The sequence below is a fragment of the Sturnira hondurensis genome, unplaced genomic scaffold, assembly GCF_014824575.4.
Source record: "Sturnira hondurensis isolate 20B ecotype Veracruz unplaced genomic scaffold, ASM1482457v3 Scaffold0001304, whole genome shotgun sequence".
NCBI classification, from domain to species: Eukaryota; Metazoa; Chordata; class Mammalia; order Chiroptera; family Phyllostomidae; genus Sturnira; species Sturnira hondurensis.
Genome location: NW_028073935.1, coordinates 8258252 through 8270892, shown reverse-complemented (window position 1 = coordinate 8270892; position 12641 = coordinate 8258252). Strand labels below are relative to the sequence as shown.

Below are 12641 nucleotides of genomic sequence, written 5' to 3'. Positions count from 1 at the left end.
ATTTTGGGCTCTGGTGTTCTAAACTGGGGATCCCAGCTTGGGGGTTTAGACCTTATTCTTAGGGAGATCCAACTGGCTACTTAATCATCCCTCTGGTGCTGCTGCCTGTGGGCACCTGGCCAGCCTTCTCGAGTCTCTACCTCACTCCTTAACAAACAGATTGTGCTGAAGCTGACTCTCCTGCCTTTCTGAGGTTGTAAAGCTTTTCTCTCACTATTGTTCAGTTGTTTGTTCTGGGTTATTTCTCCACAATTTAGTTGTAATTCCAGATTCATCCTGGGAGGAGGTTGATACTGTTTCCATTCACTCCTCCATCATCTTGCCTCTCTAGGTTTTCTAATTTTTTAAATTTAGAAGCAGAAGAATGAAAATGTTTCCATGATGTATTTAATCACCATTAATTATGCTAAATAGAATTTTCTTAACATTTTGCTTATTTATAAGAGTTTTTTAAAAGTACTAAATTTGGGTCTGGAATTAATTTTGTTAAAGTTTAAGAACATCTCAATTACTATTTTAACAGGGTGTTGTTTGAAGTTTCTTAAAACTACCATACGAATTACATTTGTAATTTTAAAATGTACTAGGAATAAAAGATAGGTAAGGCATTCTACAGCATGTGTGTTTTGTTTTTAAAAGTAAAAATTCAGTGTTAACCTGGCTCTTACTGTTCTAAGTAGGACTAAATGTCACTATTTGTATGTTTATGCTCTTACTAATTTTTGTTCGGCTGTCTGTTAAATAAGGGACTGTAAGACAAAAATGATGAGATATTTTCTCCATCAATAGCTAATCTTAAAGCTGAAACTGAATATTGACAAAATATAAAAATATCACCATTTGTAACACTTAGACTTTTTAATTGTGCCAGAATTTGGGTTCAAATTAAATTAAACATTTAATTTAAAAACATTTACATTTAATGTAAATGTTTTATTTCCTCCTTTTTTATACATTACTAAAAAGAAAAAAACCTAATAGCTTATTGTGTCCTGACCAGCATGGCTCAGTTGCTTGGGCGTCATCCCATGAACCAAAGGGCTGCCAATTAAATTCCTGGTCAGGGCCCGTGCCTGGGTTATGGGTTCTATCCCCAGTTGAGGCGCAAACAAGAGGCAGCTGATCAATGCTTCTCTCTCACATCAATGTTTCTCTTCCTTTTTCTCTCTAAAAAAGTAAATAAAAATAAAATCTATTGAAAAAAATAATTAAACTGTTAGTATATCGTACTAGTTGTTGCATAATTACTGGTTAGAATTCAAAACCTACCTATGAAGTCCATGATCTCCAGGAACTTTCTCCAAAAGACTTTCTTTATATGTTTTTCTCCAGGGACTTGTTTTACTATAATTAGTCTAATCTACCATTCTCATAATGGTTAGCTTACAAGTGTATTTTTCTTTTTAAATTAATGGCATAGTCTTACAACATAAAATAGTTATTTTGATGCCTTTCCATGGTCTGCTCCGTTTGAATATTAAATTTATAAGTTAAAAGACTTCTTGTAAGTCTGTATTATCTGAGATTTTTTTAAAAAACCTATACTTTTGTATTTAATCCTAGTCTCTGAATTCTTCTGATTATTATATTTCCTCTAGAATCATACATGATAATAGGAGTATGACATCAAAAAATTAAAAGTAAAATTTATTTGAAAACATGAAATCATGTTCACCTCTTCCAGAAAATTTTTTTGTTTATTTCTGTTTTTAGAGAACACCTGGAAATGCTGGTTGACCAACTAAAAATCAAATTACAAGATACCCAAAGTAATTTACAGATCAATGTGTCTGAACTTCAAACATTACAGTCTGAACACCATACTCTGCTAGAAAGACACAACAAGATGCTACAGGAAACCGTGTCCAAAGAGGCAGAACTCCGGGAAAAGTACGGTAGCTAATAGCTATAACAGTGTTTGTGCCAGTGTTTGGAACTCCTAAAGTGTTGCTTCTTGGGATAAATGCAAGTTGAAAATAAGAAATAGATATTTCTGAAGGCTTGGTAACTGTGTTTTCTACCTTAAAACCCTTTGATTATTTTGGTACATAGTTTTTTTAAGACAGAGTACTCATCCAATACTCTTGTCTTTCCTATGGCCTTTATGGCCAAAGTGTTTCTTTAAAAAAAACTACTTTCCTAACAAGGTATCAGATTAGAAGCATTTTTTCATTCTCTCTAAAGGAAAGCATGCAAACAATGAAAAGAATGCACAACTTACCTTTGAAGCTCTGTCTTCAATTTGTTACACTTTGGTTCATTAGTACCTTATAAATAGGCATTAGGGGTTTTGGCACAATAGATTATTGTGAACAAAGAACTTTGAATTTCTGTCATAAATTGTGTGATGATATTAGTTCTCTCTTAGATTGAGAAAAAGAATTCTTTATTGAACATCTTTCATTGAGCATGTTAGCATACTTTACATATCGCTGGTGTGTTTATAGTAATGCCCAATCTTGTGCTAATCTTAAAAGTGAAACCACATCATTATTTTGCCTTTTAAATCTTTCGACAGTGTGATTTATATATGTTAATTTCATAAATCAAAAGTTTCAGTGAAGGTCTACCAATTTTCTAGCTTTCACCAGGGTTTTTTTTTTTAATTTTTTTTTAAAGATTTTATTTATTTATTTATCTTTAGAGGAGAAGGAGAGAGGGAGAGAAACATCAATGTATGGTTGCCTTTCGTGCGTCCCCTGCTGGGAGTTGGCCTGCAGGGAACCGGCCTGCAACCCAGGCATGTGCCCTGACTGGGAATCGAACCGCGATCCTCTGATTCGCAGGCCCGCACTCAATCCACTGAGCTACACCAGCCAGGGCACACCAGGGTTTACCATGAGATAAACATATATTTAGGGATGCAAACTTGATGTATATATCAGAAATTTCCAACATTTATTCTTTACTCTAGAAAATTTATTACTAACTATACTGCTAATACAAATAAAAGTGCAAGTGATGCTTCTGAAGTAGTTTAGTCATTCTGTAAATAATTTTTGAGCACCTACTCTTTGCCAGTCACTCTTCTAAGTGCTGGTCAGTGTTCATAGCATTTTGAGATATTTATATAGGTCTTCCCCCTAAATATTAAAAGCTAATGATATTGTTGCCCTCTGTGCCCTATTACTCTTTTTTTAGCTTTCAAATTTTTTAATATATTTTATTGATTATACTATTACAGTTGTCCCATTTTCCCCTCTTTATTCCCCTCTGCCCTGCACACCCCCTTCTACCCACATTCCCCCTGCTTTAGTTCATGTCCATGGGCTGTACATGTAAGTTCTTTCCCTTCCACATTTCTTATACTATTCTTAACCTCCCCCTGTCTATTTTCTACATACCATTTATGCTGCTTATTCTCTGTACCTTTTCCCCCTCTTTCTCCCTCTCCCTCCCCTACTGATAACCCTCCGTGTGATCTCCATTTCTGTGATTCTGCTTGTCTTCTAGTTTGCTTAGTTCATGTATGTTTTTGGTTGGTTTTTTTTTAGGTTCAATTGATAATAGCTGTGAGTTTGCTGTCATTTTACTGTTCATATTATTTGTCTTCTTTTTCTTAGATAAGTTCCTAAAATATTTCATATAATAAGGGCTTGGTGATGATGAACTCCTTTAACTTGACCTTATCTGGGAAGCACTTTATCTGCCCTTCTACTCTAAATGATAGCTTTGCTGGATAGAGGAATGTTGGATGTGGGTCCTTGCCTTTCATGACTTCAAATACTTCTTTCCAGCCCCTTCTTGCCTGCAAGGTTTCTTTTGAGAAATCAGATGACAGTCTTATGGGAACTCCTTTGTAGGTAACTATCTCCTTTTCTCTTGCTGCTTTTAAAAAGATTTTCTCCTTATCTTTAATCTTGGCTAATGTACGTATGATGTGCCTTGGTGTGTTCCTCCTTGGGTCCAACTTCTTTGGGACCCTCTGAGCTTCATGGAAGTCTGTTTCCTTTGCCAGATTGAGGAAGGTCTCCTTCATTATTTGTTCAAATAAATTTTCAACTTCTTGTTCTTTCTCTTCTGGCACCCCAATGACTCAGATGTTGGTACGTTTAAAGATGTCCTGGAGGTTCCTAAGCCTCTCCTCATGTTTTTGAATTCTTGTTTCTTCATTCTGTTCTGGTTGAGTGTTTCTTTCTTCCTTCTGGTCCAAGCCATTGATTTGAGTCCCACTTTCCTTCCCATCACTGTTGGTTCCCTGTACATTTGCCTTATTTCACTTAGCATAGCCTTCATTTTTTCATCTAATTTGGGACCATACTCAACCAATTCTGTGAGCATCCTGATTACCAGTGTTTTGAACTGTGCATCTCATAGTTCAGCTACTTCTTTGTATTTTAGTTGTATTTCTTCTGGAGCTTTGATGTGTTCTTTCATTTGGGCCTTTTTTTTTTTGTCTGAGCACACCTGTTACACATATTAAGGGGCAAAGACTTAGATGTTCACCAGGGTGGGGCAACCCACATTGCTGCATTGTGACTGCATTGTGGCACTGTTTGTTGGGGAGGGGTTTGAAAGGGGACAGTGCCACTTGTTCCACTCTCTGCTGGTTTTCAGTCACTTCCCCTGCTAACCACAATCAAATTGGGCCCTTCTGGTGCTGATTCCCAGGTGGGTGGACATGTGTATAATCTAGGACCCCGAGGGTCTCCCCAATGAACTCTCCTGTGAGGCTGGGAGTTTCTCCCCCTGCTACTTCAGCCACCACAGGTGTTTTCCATCAGAAGTTTGAGGCTTTGTTTCCCTGTCTCTCTCCCCAGTTGTTCCTCCCAGTTTATCTGCATGCAAATGTGGGGCTGCCCAGTCCACAAAATGGCCCCACACCGGGTCTACCAACCACCACCCTGCTGTGTGTCTTCTCTGCCCAGCTGCCCATCTCTGACCCTCCTCCTGGTCTGGATGAATGTTTCTTCTTTACCTCCTTGGTTGTCAGACTTCCAAAGAGTTTGATTTTCTGTCAGTTCTGGTTGTTTTTTGTTTTTAAATTTGTTGTCATTTTGGTTGTGCAAGGAGGGCACAGTGTATTTATCAACACCTCCATCTTGGGTGGAACTGTTACTCTCTTTTTAAAAACTTTTAATATCCATACTTCCCCTGTATGAGATATTTTTAATTGCTGCAGAGGAATAGAATAAATAAGGTGACTATCTAATACCTTCATTGCCCAGAGGACCGAGCTAATATAAACACCCCAGTAAGAGCTGAGACAGAACAGTGAACTTTCATCATCATAGTTGTTCTAGTTCCAGGTGGGGGTTTAAGCTTCTAGCTCTCTTAAATTGGTAGATTCAGAAATGTTGTTAATACCATCTGAAAACTAGAAGCATTACCTTAGCTCTAAAATGTAGTTTTTATCTTCCTTAGAAAATTGTTTTGATAACTAATGGTTCTTCCTTTACTTCCTTGGTAGATATTGAACAAAATGCTTGAAGAAAAAAATGCAGATTTGAGGGGCAGTATATATATTTGCATTCACTAAACTCATTAATCGATATGAATTTGGCATTATACCTTTTCTGAAAGCATGATATTTTTATTGCATCTGTCTCTCTTTAGACACTAGATGTTGTTTTAAAACCTTACGTGATGTGCATATCTGTAGCCCATACAAAAGAGATCTTGGAAAGCTATATGCTAAACCATTAATGATGTTTACCACCAAAGCTGGGATTTTACACTGCAGGGGTAGGAAGGAGTGGATAGAAAAGGATTTCAATAGTTTTCTATAATTGCTTCTGTATTAGTTGATTTTTTTTATGATAGTGTATCTATGGATCCCTTGTTTAAAAAAATGTTTTGTTTTGTTTTACCAAAGCCAAACATATAGAACATCAACAGTACAACTGAGCCATTAAAAATAGTAGTTTCCAAGCTGGCTACATAAAAATCACATGGAAAACTGCTAAAAGTAGGCAATTTTTAGCACCACCTTTGGAGATCCTGATTCAGTGGCTGGCTCAAGGATGAGAACTAGATGTCTGTATTTTTAATAGGGTACCCAATGGTTCTGAAGTACAGTGAAATTCGGAAACAAGTATAGAAAGGTAAGTCTTTTTGTTTCAGACTGGCATGTTAATTGGCTTAAAAGGAGATGCTTGCCTTTATGAATCAAAAGCTAGTATCCTTTTTTGTGTGTTTTCAGAGTAATAGAGAAAAGATATATTAATCCTCTATTTATATAAGCTATTACATAAGTAACCAAATGTGCACTAATTAAAAGTATAGTTTTCTATGCCATTTTCTGATAACCTATGAATGAAGTTTCTCATCTGAACCATACAAGATAGTTTCTCAACCAAGTTTTCTCACCTGAACTATGGAATACAGAATAGGATTTGAACTAGATGACAGCCAGCATCATTTCTCCCCAGGTTGTTATACAACTAGTCCCATATAGATGCATAGGAGAGAAGTTAATTCAAATGTTCAATCAATATCTCAAGGCTAATTCTCTTGCAGGACCCAGATGAAAAGGCTCAGTCAGCATCTTAGTTGAAAGATCTCATATGAATTAAGTTCCTCTCACCTTTCAGATTATGCTCAGTGCAATCAGAGAACATGATGATGAAGTCTGAACATGTACAGACTGTGGGTCACCTGACATCCCAGAATGAGGTGCTTCGCAACAGCTTCCAAGATCAAGTGAGACATTTGCAAGAAGAGCACCGAAAGACAGTGGAAACTCTGCAGCAGCAGCTCTCCAAGGTGGAGGCTCAGCTTTTACAGCTTAAGAGTGAACCGACCACAAAAAGTACGTATGTACACATGGAAACAAGGGTTGTTCGTGTTATCATGTATTTATGTCACTCAAATATATTCTTCAAAAATTCCTAAGAGAATAGAAAACTTACTAGGTGACAGCCAATGTTAATAACTCTGTGATTAGTACATTTTGGATTTTCTCACTGAGAAAGTATGTGAACCATTGGCACCCTTCTAGATTGTACTTACACTAGCTTATATAACCTGATAAAACTGAATTTCATGTATTTGTCATCCTCCATGTACTAGAGTATTTCCTTTCTCTGACTCAAACATAATGTGTCAGTCTTATGACTTGTGTCCCAATTCCAGTATTCACTGGATCTGTTCAGCATTCTTCATTGTTATTCATCAAAATGTGTCTATTTTTAAGTTAGAAATATTAGAGAGCAAAAGGTTTGGAAACACTCAAACAGCACTGAACTTGTAGGATTGCTTGGCCAGTGCAGCTTCTTCCCTTTCAAATTTCTGGTTAGTTGTAGTTTTAGTTCAACCACACCCAGATCATCCATTCTGCTTTCTGGAAGAGATGGGAATATGTCAGCCAAGATGAGGCTATGTTTTATTATTAAGTATCAAGTTTATTTTTTTCCTTTTAAAGTTTATTGGGGTGACACTGGGTAACAAAATTATACAGGTTTTAGGTGCATAGTTCCACAACATACGAACTGTACACTGTATTGTTTGTTCACTACTGCAAGTAAAATCTCTTGTCTATCACCACCTATCTCCCCTATACCTTTCTTCACCTTCCCACAACTCACTATTCCTCTCCCCCTGGCACTCACGATGCTGTTGTCTGCGTCCATGAGTTTGTTCTTCTATATTTATTTTTCTCAGTCCCTACATCCCCTCAACCCAGTCTCCAGTCTCCTCCCCCAGACAGCTACCAGCTTGTTCTCCACCTATGAGTTGGTTTCTGTTTTGCTTGTTAGTTCATTTTGTTCATTAGATTCCACATATGAGTGATAGGTGTCTTTCTTTGACTGGCTTATGTCACTCAGCATAATACTCTCCAGATCCAGCCAGGTTGTCGCAAAAGGTAAGATTTCATTCTTTTTTATGGCCAAGTAGTATTTCATTGTGTAAATAAATGTTCCATAGCTGTTTTATCCACTCATCTACTGATGGACACTTGGGCTACTTCCAAATCTTGGCTATTGTAAAAAACACTGCAGTGAACATAGGGGTATATACAGTCTTTTGAATTCGTGTTTCAGGTTTCTTTGGGTAAGTTCCCAGTAGTGGAATCGCTGGGTCATAAGTCAGTTCCGTTTTTAATTTTTTGAGGTAACGCCATACTGTTTTCCACAGTGGTTGCACCATACTGCTTTCCCACCAAAAGTGCAATGAAGGTGTATTTTTCTCCACATTCTTGCCAACAATTATTGTTTGTTGATTATTGTTGATAGCCATTCCAGCAGATGTGAGGTGATATCTCACTGTGGTTTTAATTTGTATTTCTCTGATGATTAGTGACTTTAAGCATCTTTTCATAAGTCTGTGACCATCTGTCTTCTTTGGAGAAGTGTCTATTTATATCATTTGTCCATTTTTAATTGGATTATTTTATTGTTGTTGAATGGTATAAGTTCATTATAAATTTTGGATGTTAACCCCTTATCAGATGAATCATTGGCAAATTTTTCCCCCATTCAGTGGGTTGTCTTCATTGTGCTGATGGTTTCTTTAGCTGTGCAAAAACATTTTATTTGATGTAGTCGCATTTGTTTATTTTTTCTTTTGTTTCTTTTGCCTGAGGAGATAAAAAGAAATATTGCTATGAGAAATGTTTGAGATTGTACTGCCTTTGTTTTCTTCTAGGATTTTTATGGTTTTGAGTCTTACATTTAAGTCTTTTATGCATTTTGAGCTTATTCTTGTGTATGCTGTAAGAAGATTTATTCTTGTGCATTCTTAAGTTTTTTGCACATGTCTGTCCAATTTTCTCAACACTATTTATTGACTAGACTATCTTTACTCCATTGTATGTTTTTGCCTCCTTTGTCAAATGTTAATTGACTATAAAGTTGTGGGTTTATTTCTGGGCTTTCTATTCTATTCCAGTGATTATATGGCTGTATGGCTTTTATGCCAGTACCATTCTGTTTAATTTCTGTGGCTTGTAGTATAGTTTAATATCAGGTAGTATGATTCCTCCTACATTGTTCTTCTTTCTCAACATTGCTGTGGCTATTTGGGGTCTTTTGTGGTTCCATATAAATTTTTGAAATATTAGTTCTAGTTCTGTGAAATAGGCCATTGGTATCTAAATAGTAATTGCTTAGAATCTATAGATTGCTTCAGATAGTATGGATGTTTTACTGGTGTTAATTCTTCCTATCCATAAATGGGTATATACTTCCACTTACTTGTATCTTCCTCAGTTTTTTTCTTCAGTGTCTTATAATTATCTGAGGACAAGTCCTTACATCCTTGGTTAAATTTATTTCTGCTTATTTAATTCTTTTTGAAACACTTGTGAATAGGGTTGTTTTCTTAGTTTCCCTTTCTGATATTTCATTATTGGTATATAAAAATGCACTGGTTTCTGTATATTAATTTTGTATCCTGCTACTCTACTGAATATTTATCAGTCTGGTAGTTTTTTTGGTGGGATTTTTAGGGTTCTCTGACATATACACAGTATCATGTTGCCGCGGTCCAGCCGCAACAGGGTCCAGGGGTCCCTCGAGGTGAGGATGGGCGTCGGTGCTGGGTAACAGGAAACTACACAGCTCAAAGGCAGGTGAAGCACTATTCCGTTTATTGTAGGTACAAGCAGGTTTCTATATTTTCATTTCTAATAATGATTGAACATTTACAGGTGCAAGCATGATCAGTTAAGCAGAAAAAATTAAATACAAAGGTAATCAGGAAAAGTATAAAAATTCCCATAATTTCAATTATGTTGAACAAAATTATTTTGACCAGGAGAACTGTTAATCAGACAACTTAAAATGGCTCTATGTACAAAGTTTAAATGTCCTATTATTTATCAGAGTTCTTAGAGTTAGTCATGGGGTAGAACGATACGCTAGACCCAGCAGAGGTTAGGAACTCATTATAAGCCTTTGTGATGTCTAATTTAGCTATCTATCTTTCTGTCTAAAATATTTCTCTGTATACTATGAACTTTATCTTCTTAGTAACTGTTTTTTACATACTTAATAGCTAACTAGTTTCTCCTATTTTTCTGCCTGTCTAATTCTAATAGATATATATCCCTATTCAAGGTAAAGGAGGGGCTGTTATTCTAACAACTTCAGACATTCAGGGGCTATTTTATCAGAGGGGATTTGCTTCGGGACTTACTTAAGGGGGCTGCCTTGGATATTCTAGGCCCCCTACTAGCTAGTATTATCTTATCCTACAATTGCTTAATCTGGTCAGGGAAGGAGGTGTTATTTTAGGGAAAGGCTAAGGTGATATTGTTCTCAGCCTGACCTAGTTGCTGTTCAGCTCTGAGAATGGTCAGCATTTCTAGGAGATTCCAAATTATCAGAAAGGTAAAGGTTAGAACAACAAGAGACAGCAAGATTAAGATCAATACCACATATCTATTCATGCTACATCTGCGAAGCCGGAACATGCTTCTTTGAAGTCGTCCTCCCCATGCTCGGACTTTGTCAGACAGCATGGTTGGCGGAGCTGGACGTGGCATCGTGTCATCTGCAAATAATGACAGTTTTATTACTTCTTCCTTTCCTATTGGGATGCCTTCTATTTCTTCTACTTTTCTAATGGTTAGGATTTCTAATACTGTGTTGAATAAGATAGGTGAAAGCAGACATCCCTGTCTTGTTTCTGATTTTAAGAGAAACGCTTGTAGTTTTTGACCATTGGGTATGATGTGGACTCTGAGTTTGACGTATATGACCTTTATTACGTTGAGTTATGTTCCCTCTGTTCCCACTTTCCTAAGAGTTTTTATCATAAATGGGTGTTGGATTTTATCAGATTTTTTTCTGATAAAAATTTTTCTGGACCTGTTGATATGATCTTGTGGTTTTATCCTTCATTTTGTTTATGTGATATATCGTGTTTATTGATTTGCAGATATTTTACCAACCTTGCATCCCCAGAATAAATCCCTAAGTATCAGCTATATACTTAATACTGTTCCCCATGGAAAAATGTCACCAGGACACTGGCAGTCTTAAATCACTTGTCAAGGTCAGAAACCAGCTTCAAGAAAATTTAACATTTGCCGTGAATCACCACAGGTAGTGATCAGCCAGAGAAACACTGGTTGCAAAAGGAATCAGCAATAGAATGAACAGTTAGCAAATATCAAAAATCCAGAAAAACACCGCAACAAATGTAGCCAGAGGGCTAATGTTTGAAAGGAAATGGGAGGCAGCTTCATGGAAGTTTAAAGACCTGGGTTAGAACTCTGGTCCCAAAACTAGATGTGAGACCCTGGACAAAGTCATTTAATTTCTCTCAGTGTCAGGTTTCTTGGGGTTAATAAAGTAATGTCTAAAAGTGTCTTACCAACCATATATTTCTATGCAAGTGTTCATTACCAACAAGCAGGAAAGCCTTGCCCATGAATTATGACTGATTAGTTCTCTGCCCTGGATTCTAGGTTCTTGCTTGAACACTGAAGATGTGAGCAGACAATGGTAGGAACCAGCAGAGGTGAATGTTTGAAGGCAGTGACAAAGACAAAGACATCTGTGGAACAGACTTTAGCAAGTGTGTTGTATCAGAAAGTACAGCTATCTGAAGTACCTAATCCTCAAAAATAGCTAAAATCTAGTTTTAGAATTTCTACCAATATGAACTCTTTATATTGTGAACTTTGTGTTATCTGATAGTTTAGTTTATCCAGCTAGTACAGTTAATCTGTAGCTTCTGCTGAAATGACTTCAGTGGTTAAAAATTCAGTCACCAAATTTGGGGGACCATTTTAGAAATTCTTTTTTGTACACCATTTACTTTTTTTTTTCTATTCAAATTCCTTATCATATCATTTAATCTCATTAGGATTATTTGAATTTTATTGTGTATCTCTGTTAATGCTAAATTTATCTATTTTGAACACTCACTTCCCCTTTCGAAAAAAACTAATAGGCCCAGCTTCTTCCCACCAACCTGTGAAGAACCTTCGAGAAAAGAGAAACACAGACCTGCCCCTTCTGGACATACATTGTGTCACCCGGGAGGAGGGAGAAGGAATGGAGACAACTGATACAGAGTCTGTATCTTCTGCTGGGACTCATATACAATCTTTAGAGTGGCTTCTTAATTCTTCTGAAACTAAACTTGGTATGTTTCTCTGTTTAAGTATGTTTTTCTTGTTTAATTCTGTTCTGTCTTATTAATATTACTCTGTTATCAATACCATTTTTATCTATTCCAGTAAAATTTCTTTCAGTATTCCACCCCTTTTCAAATGGAAAAGTTTACTGCAGGATGAAAAAAATTAAAAAGTGTATTTGTTTTAGTTCATTTTTATTTTTGCTGTTAGAGACCGAGGGAAAGGAGAAGGAGGGAGAGTGAGAGAAATATCAGTGTAAGAGAGAAATATTGATTGGCATGCGCTCCAGCTAGGGACCAAAACTGCAACCCAGGCATGTGTTTTGACCAGGAATCAAACTCAACCTTTCAGTTTGCAGGATAATACCCAACCAACTGAGCATCCCCCACCCCCGAAATTTTTTTCAATTACAATTAGTTCAGCTGTAAGCTTGAACCAGAAAGAGATGGTTGGAAATTCTATAGTGGTATTAGAAAGTATGGTAAATATTCTCTCACCATTCTAAGAAGCAATTTTATTTCTCTCGATGAAGTAGTAGTACTAAATTTGCATTCCTAAATAATAATGAAGTTTTGGTATATTTTATTCTTACTTACAGTGAACACTAATGTTC

General features: G+C 36.5%; 1 protein-coding gene across 3 annotated transcripts in view; it reads left to right on the top strand.

Annotated features, from left to right (window-relative positions):
- Positions 1 to 12641, top strand: part of GCC2 (GRIP and coiled-coil domain containing 2) — a 98257-nt gene that overhangs the window by 67850 nt on the left and 17766 nt on the right. For all 3 annotated transcript variants that reach the window (XM_037070669.1, XM_037070673.1, XM_037070663.1), the window contains exons 18-20: positions 1714 to 1890; positions 6534 to 6751; positions 11842 to 12036. In XM_037070669.1, the coding sequence (XP_036926564.1) occupies positions 1714 to 1890; positions 6534 to 6751; positions 11842 to 12036 (590 nt within the window). The remainder of the gene's footprint in view (positions 1 to 1713; positions 1891 to 6533; positions 6752 to 11841; positions 12037 to 12641) is intronic.